General features: G+C 42.4%; 1 protein-coding gene across 1 annotated transcript in view; it reads left to right on the top strand.

Moving 5' to 3' along the window:
• Herc2 (HECT and RLD domain containing E3 ubiquitin protein ligase 2) overlaps nt 1–18,286 on the top strand; it is a 154,660-nt gene that overhangs the window by 26,591 nt on the left and 109,783 nt on the right. The window contains exons 10-17 of the mRNA XM_075952430.1: nt 1,373–1,546; nt 4,841–5,029; nt 5,509–5,660; nt 7,756–7,913; nt 8,005–8,118; nt 10,036–10,287; nt 12,657–12,850; nt 14,631–14,831. Of these exons, the coding sequence (XP_075808545.1) occupies nt 1,373–1,546; nt 4,841–5,029; nt 5,509–5,660; nt 7,756–7,913; nt 8,005–8,118; nt 10,036–10,287; nt 12,657–12,850; nt 14,631–14,831 (1,434 nt within the window). The remainder of the gene's footprint in view (nt 1–1,372; nt 1,547–4,840; nt 5,030–5,508; nt 5,661–7,755; nt 7,914–8,004; nt 8,119–10,035; nt 10,288–12,656; nt 12,851–14,630; nt 14,832–18,286) is intronic.

Raw genomic sequence — 18,286 nt, 5'->3', positions numbered from 1 at the left:
TTCACAAGGTAGAGTGCCATGGCTACTATCCAGATTCTTTTATAGTATATAAAGAAGGCTTTCAGATTTGTACTTGTGAAGAGAAATATGGTTTGGCATGGATCCATTGGTCTTTCAGGTTTCTGCCTACTGCCTGCCATGCTGACTTACAGGCTTCTCTGCTGAGTCAGCTGAGGTGATCTCTGTGTGTCTGGCTTAGTGCCTTTGTGTTCCCAGCAGCTGCTTGAATGTTTTGGGAAGTGAATTTTAGATGTGGTGTTAGGCTGTTTTGTGTTATGTAAACAAAACCCGAGGACTGTGCTCTTTACAAGTACATGTTGAGCCTTTATCTTTTCTGTAAAGTTAGGTCTTCTGTTATCACTTTGGCCTAATGTACATGTGAACAATCTTAGGTGATAATAAGACTTTGTTTTTGCAAGAATTAGAAATATGATGTTAATTGTAAATAAAACAAGGCTTTAGTAGACTAGACAGCCAGGCCAGGTAGTAAAGGCATGTAATCCTAGCTACTTGGGAGGCTGAGGCAGGAGGATCAAAGATTTAATGTTAGCCCAGGCAGCTTCGTGTTTCAAATGGGTGGGGTGAGGATTGTTGAAGACTCTTAGAGTACTTCTAACATGCTCAACGCTCTAGAAAAGTTAAGCAGAATCTCTCTCTAAAGGCAATATTTATATCAAAATGAGGGTTTTGTTGTGTTTTGTTCTTAGTTTCCAAAGGCATGTTGAAGTACTGTGTTATGTTTCAGCGAGCTTGCTCTGTGTCCCAATACTTTAAAAAAGCATGTATGTGTCTGTGTGGTTGTGTGTGTCTGTCTCCATCTTCACTTTGTATGGATACCAGATGTCAGTTTGGGGTTTTGTTCCTCAGGAGTCACCCACCTTATTTTTTTTAAGACAGGGTTTCTCACTTGCCTAGAATTCTCCAGGTAGTTCAGACTGGCCAGTGAACCTACCTTAACCTTCCTTGCTCAGGGATTACAAGTGCATAGCACTATGTTGATATTTTTACATGAATCCTGGGAATTAAAGTCAGGTCTTCAGTGCTGAGGACAGAGTTGTTTTCCCAGTCCTCTTGTTAGGGTTTGAGGGCAGTGTTCCCATAGGGTAGTTTGGCTTGATAAACAGTCCATATGGTGTCTACACATGTGTGGTATAAAAAGTATATAGACTGTAAAGTCAGTACTGTGTGTTTTTATATGCCCGGTATAGAAGTGTATAAATGTTTAGTGTAGCTGTATGACCAGCATTGTAGTTTGATGGCTAAAATATAAGCTCTATTGGAAACGCATAACTAAATACCAACAGCGTGATTAGAGGTTGATGGTGGTATTTTTTCTTCCTTTGTTTCTGAGTATGTTTTTCTCTTAATCTAGCTTTTGTCTGGCCCTCTGAGCCCCAATGAGAGCTTCCTGAGGTACCTTACTCTTCCACAAGACAATGAACTTGCCATTGATTTGCGGCAAACTGCAGTTGTTGTCATGGCCCATTTAGACCGGCTGGCTACACCCTGTATGCCTCCTCTGTGCAGCTCTCCCACCTCTCATAAGGTATGTGCGAGGGCAGGGCTTCTTCTTGTGTAATGAAGATGACTTGGACCCTAAGTGCACTGGACAAGTTTCTTTTTTTGTTGTGTGATTAAAGAAACAAACAAACAAAAAAATCTGTGACAGGCAACCTGAAGGAGAAAGGGTGGATTATTCTAGCTCACGATTGGAGTATACAAGGCAGCAGGAGCTCGAAGCAGCTGGTCCCATTGCACTTGCAGCCCGTGAGCGAGAGCAGTGGTCAGCTTGCTGTTTCCATGTATAGTCCACTGCCCACAGTTACGGTGAGGCTTCCCACAGCACTTACCCAGATAATCCCCTCCAGGCGTGGCAAGAGGCTCTCCTCCCAGGCCATTCCAGATTCTGCCAGCTTGATAATTAACACTATTAACCATCACAAACACTGAGCCATAACCAGCTTAGTGTTCTTTGCATGTGGTAGGGTTAGGAGCTCTTGTCGATTTTCATTCTGTGTATGTGCCAGATTTGTTCGTTGGTTACTTCTTTCCCTCCCTCCCTCCTTCCCTCCCTCCCTCCCTCCCTCCCTCCCTCCCTCCCTCCCTTTCTTTTCCAAGACAGTTTCTCTGTGTAGCCCTGGACGTCTTGGAACTCAATATGTAGACCAGGCTGGCCCTGACCTCACGGAGATCTGCCTGCTCTGCCTCCCAAGGCTGGGATTAAGAGTGTGGCTACAAGCACCCAGCTGAAATTTGATTTTTCTGCTAATGGTGGTTGGAATGTTTAAATGTGTCTATAGTTCAAAGTGTTGGTCAGTGCTCTGAGTGGGCAATGAAGTACTAGGGCTTGCAGAAATGAAGAAGACAGAAAAACATTCAGAAATGCTTGGACCAAGTGAGCCATGCTTACTTAGGTAGAGGGCACTTACAGCCCTGAAACTGATTTTGTAGGAGGAGAGGTTAAATATTCTTAGTGGGAGTTCTCTGCAGGGGAGCAATCTCCTACTGAAACCATCTGGGAGGGAGGAGGAAGCTACAGGAATGCTTTCTGCTTGCATTGTTGTCTTAGTTAGGGTTTCCATTGCTGCTGTGAAACGCTACAACCAAAAAGCAAATTGGGGAGGACAGGGTTCAATTCCACTTATATATCAGCGTGCTGCTCATCACTGAAGGAAGTCAGGACAGGAACTCTAACAGACCAGGATCGCTGAGGCAGGAGTTGATGCAGAGGCCATGGAGGATGCTGCTTACTGGTTTGCCTCCCATGGCTTCCTCAGCCTATCTTCTTATAGAACCCAGGGCCATCACCCACGACGGGCTGGGCCCTCCCCATTGCTCTCTAAATAAGAAAAAAATGCCTTGTAGTTGGATCTCAAGGAAGCATTTTCTCAACTGAGGCGCCTTCCTCTGATGACTCTAGCTTGTGTCAAGTTGACACACAAAACCAGCCAGTATAACTGTCAACAGTGATTCTGTTGTTAGGCTTTTCCATTTTCCTGAGTCTGACATCGGAAGGCATTTTTATTCTCATGAATCTGAGGCATTTGGGTCCTTGACATGACTGTGCTCATGCTAATAGCATACTCATCCAGGATTTTATCCATTCCCTACAAGTACACAGGGCCTAGTGGCCGAATTAGGGGCCCTAGAGATGACAACAAGCTTCTTGCCATTGAGAGGGAAATGCCAGAGATCTTCTTTTATTTCAGTGCTGGGAATCAAACCCATGGCCCTGCTCACTCTGACCACATATGCTATCACCGAAGTGCTTAGTATGTAGTGCTGGTTATAATGTAATAACATTGCAGTCATATTTTATGTAAAATGTCTAAATAATGGTAATGGTGGTAGTGATCAGCCTGTGTGACAAGACTTTGGCGTGTGCCTGTCCATCACAATGTTCCACTTTGTATCCTGGAGAAAACAAATATTTGGGATGACATTGTTCTTGTCAAGATTATACAGAGTAATTAATTCTGGCTTTCAATCCAAGTTTCTTTAGCTTTTTATTTGGAATACAAACAAGAGCTCATTAAAAGGAAAAAACAAACAAACAAACAAAATAACCCAAAATAACAAAAAGTTGGATAAACTGGGTGGTGTTGGCGGCGACACACACACCTTTAATCCCAGCACTCAGGAGGCAGAGGCAGGTAGATCTCTGAATTTGAGACATACCTGGTCTACATAGCAAATTCCAAGACAGGCAGGGCAATACAGAGATATCCTGTCTTGAAAAAACAAAACAAAAAACCCAAATCAAACCAACCAAAACCCAAGACAACAGAACAGACTGTGAAGCACAGCCACATGGTCGAGTCCGGATGGTGTGTGGCAGTGCGTTTTGTTTCTTCCCCTGACTTCCATATGCCCAGCATCCCACTGCTTGATCTCACTTTGCTATCCGGGTCTGCAACTTTTCACTTTCTCTGGAATGAATGCATCAGTGGTTGCATGTTATATGATTCTTTAGTTTCCTCCTCATTTTTTTCTTTGGCTTTTCTTCTCACCAAGAAGATATATTGGATTCTTTCTATATTGGTAAATAGAAATGGTTTCTTAATTTTTAAAGACTTTTTATAAATATGTTGTATGTTGAGCTCTATCCATCTTCATTCTCCTTCTTTCCTCTTCCTCCAGTTCCTCCTATTGTTATTATTACTGTTATTTTGAGACAGCATCTTACTATGTTGCCCTGGCTGACCCGGAACTCCATGTTTATGAGGCTGGCCTTGGATTCACAGAGCATGTTTATCTTTGTCTCTTGCATGCTGTGAGGGATGCATGTGCTACCATGCCGTGCAATGGGTCTTTTTCTTAATAAGTCCCCTTAAAATGGACTCCTGAGTTAGTGACAGAATTTTGCTACCCAAATGCTACTGTGGCAGCTGATTCTGTTGTGTGTTCCTGTTTATCCTGAGTATGCATGCATATGTGTCTTTGCAGTACATGGTGAGGTGACTCAGCGTGGACTCCTTCTCTTCAGGCTGTTCCTAGGTAGCTTCATTCTCTCACCCCCACCAGTAAAGACATTTGCTCCCAGCTTTATGCCTGGGGTTTTGATTTTCTGCCTGTTTTGACACAAACATAACCTGATATAGTTTGATCATTGAAAAATATGTTGAAAGTCCAGCTTTTGAATGATACTTTTGAAATGAAATATAAACAAAACTGGGAGCTTACCATTTAGCTGTGCTAATATGAGATATTCTGAGTTATTTTGATGTTCTTAATTGGTCTATTTACTTTTTTGTTTTTCACTTCCGTAGTATCTTAATATTAGTTCTGCATATTCTCTTACTCTGAGAAACATTTATATGTGTTTTTTTTTTTTTTGCAGGGATCATTGCAGGAGGTCATAGGTTGGGGCTTAATAGGATGGAAATACTATGCCAATGTGATTGGTCCAATCCAGTGTGAAGGCCTTGCCAGTCTGGGGGTAATGCAGGTGGCCTGTGCGGAAAAGCGTTTCTTGATCCTGTCCCGAAATGGCCGTGTGTACACACAGGCTTACAACAGTGACATGCTGGTAGGTGCTGAGTGTGGTGTGATGCATGCCTCCTTCAGTGGTGGGCCCGCTGTAGATGCCACATGGTGTCGTGGTCCCGGTTGCAGGTGTCTGTGTATTGTACATTATAGTCATAGTCATGTTAGATGGTCCCAGTTGTGGTGGGCGTTAACAGGGATCAAGAATGCCACCCAGTAATTCCCATTGCTAATCACAGTTGCTTTGTAAACCAGTGTTCATGTGTAAGGCAGCCGACAAAATAAGAACAGGTTCTGATGAGGTTCTGATGGTGCACTGGACATGGGTGCTCTCGTTTAAGGGAAGTCCTTGAGCTGTGTGTCTATTTTCACAGCAGCACTTGCATTCATGGACCACGTGGAGAATTCTTACCACTCGGAGCTCTAGAGGGTCCCAGTCTGTCAGGTTGAGTGTGAATGGGGAGAGTTGCTCTGTTCGCATTGCCCATGACAACCTGTTCTTTCTGACTTTTACCTTTCTAGGCTCCACAACTGGTCCAGGGGCTTGCCTCCAGAAACATTGTGAAAATTGCTGCCCATTCTGATGGTCACCACTATCTGGCTTTGGCTGCCACAGGGGAGGTGTACTCCTGGGGCTGTGGGGATGGCGGAAGGCTGGGCCATGGAGACACTGTGTACGTACAGCCGTTTTAGAAACTGCTATGCTCACTAGGGATCCATATTCACAATGGAATGGAAAATGTCAGGAGTGATTTCCTGCTGCCTTTTAGGATAAGGGGGGGAGACATAACACGATGTGTCCATTTTCTTTCTTTTCTTTTTCTTTTACCTGAAAACAGGGTCTCGTTATGTAGCTCTGGCTGTCCTGGAACTCACTGTGTAGACCAGGCTGGCCTTGAACTCACAGAGATCTGCTTGCCTCTGCCTTTGTCTCCCAAGTGCTGAAAATCAAAGGCGTAGGCCACTTCCTGGCATGTGTCCATTCTTGATGACTGACTCCTTGGGAATTGCCACAAATGGAGGGTGCGCTCTTTGCCAGCTTTAGTAGTGACTAGCAACTGTACCTTCCATCTTGTTTTCTAAATTAAAGAAACCCCACATTGCCATGTTATTCACACTGGGCCATGTCTCCCGCTGGTAGTACCTGCAGAACCATGACGTGTTCTTAGAGACCAGTATCACCTTACTGGGCAAAAGCTTTCAATTACCATGGAAGAATGGAAGTAGAACAAAAAAATAGATATTGTAAATGCTTAGGGCTAAAAATTGAGAGATTTGGCAATTCCCACAGATCTTGTATGGTGCTGTTACAGGTGGAGCCTGTTGGGGAGATCTTGACACTCGGTAGCTGTGCTGTCTCCGGGGCAAGCTTGCTTCATGAGGTCAGAGTATGAGAGGGAGCAGGCAGGTCAAGTTAGAAACATCTCAACCCTGACTGTCTGTGAGTCAGAGGAGGAGAGACTGGAAGGTCTCTGACTTATTTATACTGTGGGAGTGGAAATGGAGACATCACTACCTAGAATATTCTCTGGCAAGAATCTCAGTGTTCAAGAAAAGTAGGGATATGTGTGGCACGTTATTTTAGAGTTCAGAAATGATCCCAGAGGTACAGGGTAAGATATTGAGGAAAAATGAAGCAAAACTAGTGAAAAAGGAGTTTGGAAGGGCTATTGTTTGCAGACTGTATGGCAGGATTGTCCTGGGTCGTCAGAGGTACCAAGGGCAGTATAATATACCTTGGAGGTATTTATTATATACTACTATTGATGTAATTCCTAAGGAAATTAGGATTACCTGAGATTAGAATGAATAACTTCCCTTGGTCTCGGAGTTCAGGGAAGGAAAAAAATGATCAGTGCAAAAGGCAGGAATCAGAGAAAACTGTGGGAAGAGTTTTAGCTTGAGCTGAAGAAGAAAGAAAGGGTTGTACTCAGTAGGGATTGGCTTTCCCCAGCCGTGCCCATTCTTGTATGTAGTCACAAAGTGAGCAAAGCATGTCTTTAAAAGTGTTGTTTATCTAGGATGCATAACGTAGGTTAAAAACATGAGAAGTTTTGTTAATTAGATTTTTATTTTTAATTCTGAAAATTTTGTTATCCTTATTTTCTCAAAGTTTTTAGTCTGTAAAATCAAAAATCCCACTTTATTAGTAAGATTTGCTCACTTCTTTCTGTCTACATTCCTCTCTCTCTCTCTCTCTCTCTCTCTCTCTCTCTCTCTCTCTCTCTCTTTCACACACACACACACACACACACACGAATACACATGCATGCATGCATAAAGTGCACACACAGCAGATTGACTTTTGGGTAAGTTTTGACAAATTCATGCAGCGTATCCACCGCCACAGTCAAGAGAGAAGGTGTTACTGTTGGTCCCGGGCTTGTCTTTGCAGTTACTCCCTGATTTCCTACTCTAGCCCCTGCCAACATTTTGCCTTGCTCTCTGTTCAGATTGTTTTGTCTTTTCTAGCACTGAGCCTGGACCTTTACTTTCAGTCATATCTACAGTATGGCCATGTTGTTGGGTGTGTCAGCAGTTTATTGCTTTGCTGATGATGAGCTGTGGTTGGGGACATTAGGAGTAGAGCTGCTGTATAGTTCATTCTGTGAGTCTTCAACAGATACTGTTGCTGGATCCAGCTTAGGAGGTGGTGATGTTCTGTGTTTGAGATAGAAAAGCAAAAGAGCGTCATGCTCTGATCACCTATTTGCTTTTTCCACCCTTAAGAAATGCCTACAATGTCATTTCTTACCTTCCTTCCCACAGGCCCCTGGAGGAGCCCAAGGTGATCTCGGCTTTCTCAGGAAAGCAGGCCGGGAAGCATGTGGTGCACATAGCATGTGGGAGTACTTACAGCGCAGCCATCACTGCTGAGGGGGAGCTGTACACCTGGGGCCGTGGGAACTATGGCCGCTTGGGCCATGGTATGTCTACTGTAGATGAGCACAGCCATGGGGTAGAGGGAGGTTGCTTCTGCTGAGAGGGATGGAGGATGACAGTTGTATCTCTCTCAAGGCTCCAGTGAAGATGAGGCCATTCCAATGCTAGTGGCTGGACTTAAAGGACTAAAGGTCATCGATGTTGCCTGTGGGAGTGGGGATGCTCAAACCCTGGCCGTGACTGAGAATGGTATGTAGAACTTGTACTGCCCTGGGCGGTTTCTTAGGGATGTTGGTGGGTGTTACCTGGGTGAGTGAGTTTGGGAGTTGTATGGCCTTCCTGAGGCTGCCCTCCTTGTTACCATCTTTTAGGTTGGTGAGTGTATTGGTTACTTTCTGTTGCTGTCTTAAAACTGTAACCAAGGCAACTTGTAGTAGGAAAAGTTTATTACTTTATTTTATTACATTTTTTGGTTCTTCGAGACAGGGTTTCTCTGTGAAGTACTGGCTGTCCTAGAACTTGCTCTGTAGACCAGGCTGGCCTTGAACTCACAGAGATCCCTTTGCCTCTGCCTCTCAAGTGCTGTGATTTAAGGCATGCACCACCAACACCCAGCATGGAAGTTTATTTTGACTTACATTTCCAGAGGATGAAAGTCTATTATTGTTGGGGGAAGGCAGCTTGTTTGTCCTGGCTGCTCAGAACCAAAATAATCACACAGAAACTATTATTTAAAACACTGCTTGGCCCATTAGCTCTAGCTTCTTATTGGCTAACTCTTACATCTTAATTTAACCCATCTCTATTAATCTTTTTTTTTTTTAGTTGGAGAATCTTATTTTTTAAATTTATTTATTAAAGATTTCTGCCTCCTCCCCACCACTGCCTCCCATTTCCCTCCCCCTCCCCCGATCAAGTCCCCCTCCCCCATCAGCTCAAAGAGCAATCAGGGTTCCCTGACCTGTGGGAAGTCCAAGGACCACCCACCTCCATCCAGGTCTAGTAAGGTGAGCATCCAAACTGCCTAGGCTCCCCCAAAACCAGTATGTGCAGTAGGATGGGTTTTTGATCCTACTGCATCTCTATTAATCTATGCATCACCATGAGGTTGTGGCCTGCCAGCAAAGTTTTAGTGTATCTCTCTCCTGCGGAGGCTCCATGGCTTCTTTCTGACTCCTCCCTTTTTCCCCAGCATTCAGTTTAGTTTTCCCCACCCAGTTCTGTTCCCCTTAGGCCCAAATGAGTTCCTTTATTAACCAATGGCAATCACAGCATATAGAGGGAAATCCCACATCACATTGTGACTGGGAGGCATAGCAGCAGGCAGCAAAGCGTCTGGAGCAGGAACCTCAAAGATCATATCTTGAATGTTAGCCTAAAGCAGAGAGAACAAACTGGAAGTAGGTGAAGCTTTCTATACTGGAATCTGCCCCCAGTGGCACACACCCTTCTTCCAGCAAGGCTGTGCCACCTAAGCCTTCTTAAGACAGCAATGGCAGCCTTGGAAAGCAGGGGTTCAAGCCCAAGATTATGGGGAACGTTTCTTGTCTGAAGTGAGGGTGTCCGTGGCTTCGGCTCAGAGGCCCAGGAATTTCCCAGGATTTGGGTTTTTGAAAGCAGATGGCTGACTAGGGGCTCCCACTTTTCCTAGTGGGTATTTTATCTTATTTTTTTTGACTAAAAATTACAGCTAAATAGAATACTTGACATTCTGTATTGTCTCATTATTAATATATCCCCAACATTTAGCTAGCTTTGCTTCATTATAGCCAGTTTTTCATAGTCATTGTACAGTCTGCATTCTGTGAAATTGTTATTATTATTTTTATTTTTGGTTTCTTGAGACGGGGTTTCTCTGTGTAGCCCTGGCTGGCCCAGAGCTAGCTCCATAGACCAGGCTGATCCCCTGGAACTGGAGTTGAGGATGGCCGTGTGTGCTCTGCAGGAGCATCAAGTGTTATGCACCACTGTGCCGGCTCTCGAGCCCTTGTTTGCAGTTTTCATTTGCTAATACATCAACCTGAAATAGAAGTGAGATTACATTTGGTCAGTAACCTGTGTAGGATTGACTGAAATATGTGTTCATGGTTCATATTATTTTCATTCATTTGAAACTTCCATTGTGATGTGCTGTGGTCTTTACTTAAATGCATTTGTATTTTCTAGGCCAAGTGTGGTCTTGGGGAGATGGCGACTATGGGAAGTTGGGGAGAGGAGGAAGTGATGGCTGCAAAACCCCAAAGTTGATTGAAAAACTTCAAGACTTAGATGTCATCAAAGTTCGCTGTGGAAGTCAGTTTTCTATTGCTTTGACCAAAGATGGCCAAGTTTATTCATGGGGAAAAGGTGACAATCAGAGGCTTGGGCATGGAACAGAAGAACATGTCCGTTATCCCAAACTCCTGGAAGGCTTGCAAGGTATTGCGCGTGTAACACTGAAGCCCTTATAGATGTCTAGCCAATGGGCTGTCATTGGAAATGCTCACTGACATCTTGAGAGAGATAAATAATGCCAAATGGCTTATCTGTTCTAATAATGGCCTAAAATTATTCTCATCAAATTAATTTTTAATTCATTTAGTTTGAGACTCATGGTGCTGCAGGGTCACAAATAGGCTTGGTTCCTCCTTGGTTGGTCTGAACTTGTCCTTGGTGAGTGAGCTGTGCATGCGTGGCTACAAAACTGTGTGTTGTGAGTCCAGGGCCTTCTGCAGTGTGTGCTCACTGTAGCATAGACATGGACCATCTTGAGAGAGCCCTACATGGTCTCAGGCACTCTTGCTAGGAATGGCATGTTTGGAGATGTTGCCTTTAAAACCATGGCATTTAGATCATATGAGGGACTGTTTTATGATTTTTGGGAGCCAAATCACTGTTCAGGATAGTATATTAGGAGGGACTTTTTTTTTTTTTTTTTTTTTTTATAAAGGGAGAACCTTTCTTTTTGACCTGTATAATTTAGGTGCTCTCCTTCCTATCCTAAGGGGGAGCTGGTGAAATACAGATGAGTTGAGAACGGTGAGGTCAGTGAGTCAGGCAAGGTCAGTACATGTATGTCTGCTGGGCCCTGTTGTCTTTTATTTAGTTCAGAGGGGGGACAGCCTTTCTTAAAAAAAGGGCCAGTTTATAAATTTGCTAAAGGAGCAGCCTGCCGTGTCCCCTGTTCCCCATTAGCCTTTTTCAGAAATGCAGGATTTGGCTTGCATTTTGTTTCAGAGTCCAGTTTAGTGATTCCTACACTAATATTTTCCTTTCTCTTGTTTCTGTTTCTTTTTTGAGAGGGTTTGGAAATAGGGTTTTTATGTGAGACTTGTCAGCGTTTTACTCATCAGTTTTTTTTTACAGCATTTTAATACCTTGTCTCTAGGAGTCTTCTGTGTGCTTCTAAAATAACTTGTAGAATAGCAGATTCACCCTGCTATGCAGCTCTACTGGAATTCAGTTTGCCTCTTATTTTCCTTTTCCTCCGTTAAAACAGAAAATATCCTTTGCCACTTATTTGCTAGAAGTAATTTAATACATTACTATAGTAATATTTAAATTACTGTTGCTGTTAACTTACAGTAGTTCAGCACTTATTAGGCAACAGGGTTTTTTTTTTTTTAATTTGGAAAGTTTAAAAATTTTTTTTATGTGTGTGGGCATTTGCCCTGAATGTGTGTATGTGTATAATGTGCATGCAGTGCCCTCCGAGGCGTTGAAATTTCTAGAAGTGAAATTTCAGGTGGTTGTGAGCCACCCTGTGGATGCTGGAAACTGAAACTAGGTCTTTTGGAGGAGTAGCCAATGTTGTTAACTGTTGAGCCATCTCTCTAGTCCAGATAACAATATTTTTTAGCTGATTTTATTGACATTATGTTGAAACACAGTTTGTGTTGATTATGTCACTTACAAGTAAAGGCATAATGCTTTTCTAATAGTAATTAAATAGAAAAATTTTAAATCATGTGACTTTGAGAAAGAGCAGTCTTCCTTTTAAGAGAAGTTTCTTATTGAAGAGTATGTTTTGCATTGCCACATCTAGGGGGATTGGAGACAAACAATCTAATAACTAAAAACATTATTGTCCCACCAACATAGTTAGATGTCTGAGTTTGTGGGACTCATGAGGTGGCGCAGCCAGTAAAGGTACTTGTCGTGTAAGTCTAGGGTTCCCTGGAACCCACACAAAGGCAGAGGAAGAGAACCAACCTCCACAAACTCACCCTCTGACCTCCATTTGTGTGCTGTGGCATTCCCTCTCCTGCCCAGCAATTAGTCAGTCAACAAATTCATTCATTATGAGAATGTTTTGGTGGCCAAGTGTGTTTAGAAACATTTCCTTAGGAAACCTATCTCTTAAAGGAGCCAAAGTATTGTCTCTCATCCTACCTGAAATTCTTGAACAGTCCAGATGAATAAGGGATTGGGCTTAATCTTGTAATCTTCCTAGTTAATTTCAGAGGCATGTCTTTTGATGGTGTGTGTGTCTTATGAGTAAGACTAGGGATATGAACTTAAAAAAAATCATTCTCTTTTTGAATAAAATTCTGAGTAAGGAACAGAAAAAAGTTTTCATACTGCAGCATAAGCTTATTTGTGTGCTATGTTCTTAACATATTGTAATTGATGAAACATAACATGTACTTAATAGCTTAGTCAAATCAAGTAATTGATTCTCATATTAAATGAATGTGTTACCTGTTAAAAAGTCAATACTGAATGCATCTGCCCTGCAGCTGTGAGTAGCTGTCCTTAGAACTAAAGTCATAGGCTTGACATTGTCACTGTGCCCATCTTTTCCCTAGGGAAGAAGGTGATCGATGTGGCTGCAGGCTCTACCCATTGCCTTGCTCTGACAGAAGACAGTGAGGTGCACAGCTGGGGGAGCAACGATCAGTGCCAGCACTTTGACACTTTGCGTGTGACCAAGCCAGAGCCTACTGCACTACCAGGACTGGACACCAAACACATAGTTGGAATTGCCTGTGGGCCTGCCCAGGTACTCACTGCATAGTTAGGTTGGGGTTTTGTACAATTTTGTTTTCCAAATGTTCACTGCTAGATTGTAGAAATACCAGCTTTTGTGTGTTGTCCTCTGTCCCGCAGTTGTTCCAAACTGCATATGACTTCATTACTTTACTGTAGGTCTTTCAGTGGTTTCTTCTGTAACACTGTTTGTAGAAACAGTGTATGCTCCCTCCCCTTCTCTCTATCCCTCTCTCTACCTCTGGCTCTTCATTATTGGATATGGGTTATTCCTTTTTTGAAAAGTATTCTGAGATTTGTTGAAATTGTTTTTCTTCTCAGATTATGTAAGTTGATGTGGTTTTCCTTTTGGAAAATAATGGTTTTCAGATTTTGACTAATTCTGCATTACTGGCATAACTGTTGCTCATGTTTGATCATTTTCATGTTTCTAGGTTTACTTGCTAATGTTGTATTATTTATGTGTGTGTTCACAGTCATTAGGGTTATTTACATGCATACTTTCTTCTTACTTGATTTCTGTCAGGGTAAAGCTGGCATCATGGAAAGGGTTGGGGCATGTTCCCCGTGTTTCCTAAAAGAGATGGTGTACAGTGCTATTTCTCCTTTAAATGTCTGTGAATTCATCTGAGCTGAGAAATACAACTAGAAATGCAATTTTACAAGACATTCAATTTCGTTAATAGATAAGCATTCATGGCTTCTGTTTTATGGGTAGGTTTTTCTGGTGCTGGCACTTGAGAATCATTCCATTCTGTTACAGCTGTCCTATAAGGTTTTTTTGTTTGTTTTTTTGTATTTTTTAATTCTCTATTTGAGTCCAAGCCACTTGGTTACTAATAATTCGTATGATTTTTGTTTGTCAGCCCCTACCTCCCCCTTGAAGTTTAATTTTGTTGATCTTTTTAAATAATTATTTTTCAGTTCATTTATTAACCTCTTAATTTTTTTTTGTTTGTTTTTAAGTGTCTTGCTATTTCATCTTTTTAAAGTGTCTTTCACTTCAGCTTGCTTTGGGCAAGCTCTTTTCATTTTTATTTAAAGTGGAATCCTGGATTATTGGGTTTAGCCCTTTTTGTCTCTAAGCATTTGATGCTATAAATTTTCCTCTAGATAGTGCTTTGTGTTTGCTTGCAAACTCTATACATTTTTAAAAGATTTATTTATTTATGTATGTATGTATGTATGTATGTATGTATATAGTATTCTGTGTGCACGCATGCCTGCATGCCAGCAAAGGGTATCAGATTTCATTGCAGTTGGTTGTAAGCTGCCTTGTGGTCACTGGGAATTGAACTCAGAACCTCTGGAAGAACAGCCAGTACTCTTAACCTCTGAGTCATCACTCAAGCTCCCAGACTGAATGCATTTTACTGTTTCTGGGTGAGCGGTTCTCTAAATGTCAGTTAGGACAGTATACTGATGGTTTATGTCAGTTTGCTCTTAGGCAGGTTGTGTATACACACCTACGTCATCTACGTAGAACTACTGTGGTTTCGGCATAAGTGGGTTGACTACTCGCTCCCATCCGTTAGTATGGAGGAGTAATCTTGTGGTGAGAACAGTTTGGAAAAGCTTTTCACAGTTTAATTGTAGATATGAGATGGGACAGTGAAACAGGAGAGGAATTTGGAAATAGTATGTGAGCTGGACAGCCATGAAACTGGGGACATAGAGGGGTAAATAAGTTATAACTCAGGCGTTTCATCATGCTTTGTGGTCAGTCTCTCCAGTAGAACAGACCATCGATGAACGTAGAGATTTCATGTTAGGTTCATTCTTTTCTTGCACAGAGCTTTGCGTGGTCATCTTGTTCTGAGTGGTCCATTGGCCTTCGTGTCCCCTTTGTGGTGGACATCTGCTCAATGACCTTTGAGCAGCTGGATCTCCTACTGCGTCAAGTAAGCGAGGGAATGGACGGCACCGCTGACTGGCCCCCACCGCAGGAGAAAGAGTGCATGGCCGTGGCAGCGCTGAATCTTCTGCGACTTCAGGTGTTACTCTTTGCTGCCTTCCTGCCCCTTTGTCAGTGCTCAGGGATTAATTCTTAAGCACGTTCCTGGGTATTGAGAGCGTGGGTTGCAGCGCGTTAGGCAAACTGGTAATGAAATGTTTAAAATATTTTAAAATACGGTGTTGATGGAGAAATGTCTATAAGGCTTAAAATACTTGATCTGCTTTTGTTTCTCCTGGAAGTCAGGTAAGAGCATTGCTGTTATACGCACTGTCTTTCATTCACTACATCCACTGGGGTAGAGTATTGTGGAGGAATGCACTGTGGGAGAGTGGTGAGAGAGAGGTAAACCCCAGCTGAGGGACTGTGAAAATGGTGTGCAGTGAGCTGGGCTCCCTGTCTCAGTACCCTGACCGTGAAGAATGGCTGTGGACATCACCCCGCCTCTACCTGTCTCCCTTCTTCCTCCTGTAGTGTGATCCTACACTGGCCTTTCTGGTATAGTAGATCCAAGGAGTACTCTTATTTTGTTTCAGTTGGAAAGAGGGCATTTTCTTTCTTGTTTTGTGTTTTGAGACAGGTTTCTCTGTGTAACAGCCCTATCTGTCCTGGAACTAATTCTTGTAGAGCAGACTGGCCGAAGTCTCACAGAGATCCGCCTGCCTCTGCCTCCCTAGTGCTGGGATTAAAGGCATGTGCCACCACTGCTTGGTTAAAGAGGGCATTTTCAATTACAGTTTTAGGATACATTCTGATTTTGAATTTTTTTTGTTTTTAAATTATGTGTATATGTGTTTGTGTGTGTGTGTATGTATGTATGTGCATGAGAGTGCTAACTTTAGGAAATGGTCTGATTTTATGCATTCTAAAACAGTAACATAAAGTATGCTAGGGTTGGTGATACAGTGTAATTATTTTCTAACTTTCCTCTAATAGCGTATTTATTTATTTTTTTTAAATATTTATTTATTTATTATGTATACAATATTCTGTTTGTGTACATGTCTGCAGGCCAGAAGAGGGCACCAGACCTCTTTACAGATGGTTGTGAGCCACCATGTGGTTGCCGGGAATTGAACTCAGGACCTTTGGAAGAGCAGGCAATGCTCTTAACCACTGAGCCATCTCTCCAGCCCCTCTAATAGCGTTTTTAAAGAGGCCATACTCAAAATGTACTCTTTTGTTTCCCCCAATACCCAGCTGACTCTCTCATCATTGCTTATATGCTGTCTTCTAAGTTCAGCTCCTTTCCTCAGATTCCTTCTTCATAAAGGTTTTGTTGTTGTTGTTGCTTTGTTTTTACTCTGCCCTTTAGGGCATGAGAGAGAGATGTAAAGTCTGAAAAAAAAAGTTTGCTCACTTTAGTTTTTGAAGATAATTTATTAAGGTTCAGCTTTTTAAGTTAAAGCACCCCCACCCCCATCTCAGACAGAACCTAGGGCGGCACACATTCTAGGCAAGTGCTTTGCTACTGAGCAGGGCCCTGGCCCCAGGTCATCTCCATTTTCATTGGCACCTAGAGTCGATCTGCTGAAAAGAGGTCCCAGTTTGGATGAGAAGTCTTCCATTGCTGCACCTGATGCTTTGTAGCTAACATGTGTTTCTCTTTGGTAGCTTTCCAGCTATTCTGTCCAGGTGGAGGTTTTCTCGATGTAGCTGGAGGTTATGGATGTTACTTCGCCTGAGATTTTGTGGTTTCATTACATTTGAAATTGCTCTCTGCTTTTAATCTGCTCCACTAGAGAATGCCTAATAGATTGTTGGACTTCCTTCTGTTGTCCTGCCTATCATGACTTTGCTAGTTTTAAATGTCTTTGTCTCTTTTGCTGTTTATCTCTTAATCTTCTTGTTCTATGTGGTTTACTTAGTTCTTCAGTTCAGAAATTGTTCCCTGAGCTCAGTAGACCCTGTTTTTGAATTACCCATTTATTTAACCATTATTTACTTGAAGTATTTTTACAAGATGCTGACTCAAATACATTTCCCCAGTGCCAGTGCAGCTGAGCTGCTGTGTATACGAACAAAAAAGTGTGAGTATTACTTAGGGCAGAAGGGGAACAAGGGAGCTTGCCTGCCTCTGCGTGACTCCATCTTAAGAGTTTAGTTCTTGTAGCTTTTTCCATTTCTAGAATTTGTTCTGTTTTGAAGCCTTTGCTTTAGTCACAATATTTTTGTCTTCTGGCTTCTGTTCCTTATTTTTTTTTAAGGTTTATTTTTATTAATTGTGTTTATGTATATTTGTGTGTGTGTGTGTGTATGGGGGTGTTCATGTTGCCGAGAAGAGGGCATCAGATTCCTTGGAGTTGGAATTACAGGTCGCTGGAGCCTGCGATGTGGGTGCTGGGAATGAAACTGTCCTTTGTAAGTAACTGCTCTTAACTGCTGAGCAATGGTTCCAGCCCCAACCTTGATAAAACACTTTAATTTACACTTATTTATTTGTGTATCCATGTGTAGGTCAGAGGGTAACTTGGGGAAGTCTGTTCTCCTCCTACCATGTAGGTTCTAGGGACTGAATTCTGGTCCGTACGGTTGCTGGGAAGTGCGCTTATTTGCTGCATAGTCACTGGAGAAGACTTTACATACGCCTCTCGCTTTCCTTTCCATGCTTCAGTTGCTACCCTGTCTTGGGGCATGCTTTTCTTTGACGAAGGTTTTCCCTCATGTTAGTTTGTTGCAGATAAAATGCTTTGTTCATTTTGCTAGTGAGGTCACCATCAGCGAGTGTTTGACAGTGGCTCTCTTTGGTTTAAGCTGGCAAAGAGACCTTAGAAGACAGTTTTGTTTTTGCCTCTGTTGTGTTGTAGGGTTTTACAGGCGGTAGCGGGTTCAGGTGCTCATTTCGGCAGACTTCTAGGAATAGCTCAGGTTTAGTGGGTGGTTGTGAGGAGCTTGGTGGAGCACTCTTTGTTCATTGGAAGGTCCCTGTCTTTTGAAACCAGAACCTTTGACACCCTTAGGACTTCTGTTATGTTCTATAGTTTGGCTGTCTAGTTTTAAACTATCCTTAGCCCCAGGCATTTCTCTGTTGGGTGCAGATTGTTGGGGGTTGCCTTGGCGGTTGCTGCTTCTACATTTCGTCCTTTGTGCTGATCTTCCACTTTGCAGTTACGTATGCAAAGCTGGGTAAGAAGTGTTTTTTGGTTGTGAGCCTAGCCTTTAAGAGCTGTGCCATCTTACAATGAGATTTCCCAGGTGATGTGGTTCAAATTTTTAAGTGTAATTAAAAAACAGACAAGACTCAGCCTTCCTAAGCTGCAAATCTAAAACTTGAAACAGTCACAGCTTTAAACGTTTTCAGTGCTGCATGGTGCTGTGAGTGGGAAGTTCAGTGTGTGCCACCTGCTTCCTGTGCAAAATATTAACGTATAAATTAATGTATAAAGTTACATCCAAGCTACATGGATAACATGCATATGAAGCATAAATGAATTTCTCTTAAGGGGCCTTATATGTGAAAATATTTCAAAATCTGAAACACCTAAGCATTTTTGG

This window comes from Microtus pennsylvanicus, chromosome 18 (assembly GCF_037038515.1).
Source record: "Microtus pennsylvanicus isolate mMicPen1 chromosome 18, mMicPen1.hap1, whole genome shotgun sequence".
NCBI classification, from domain to species: Eukaryota; Metazoa; Chordata; class Mammalia; order Rodentia; family Cricetidae; genus Microtus; species Microtus pennsylvanicus.
Note: the sequence above shows the minus strand (reverse complement) of the source record. Positions and strands in the feature narration are given on the sequence as shown.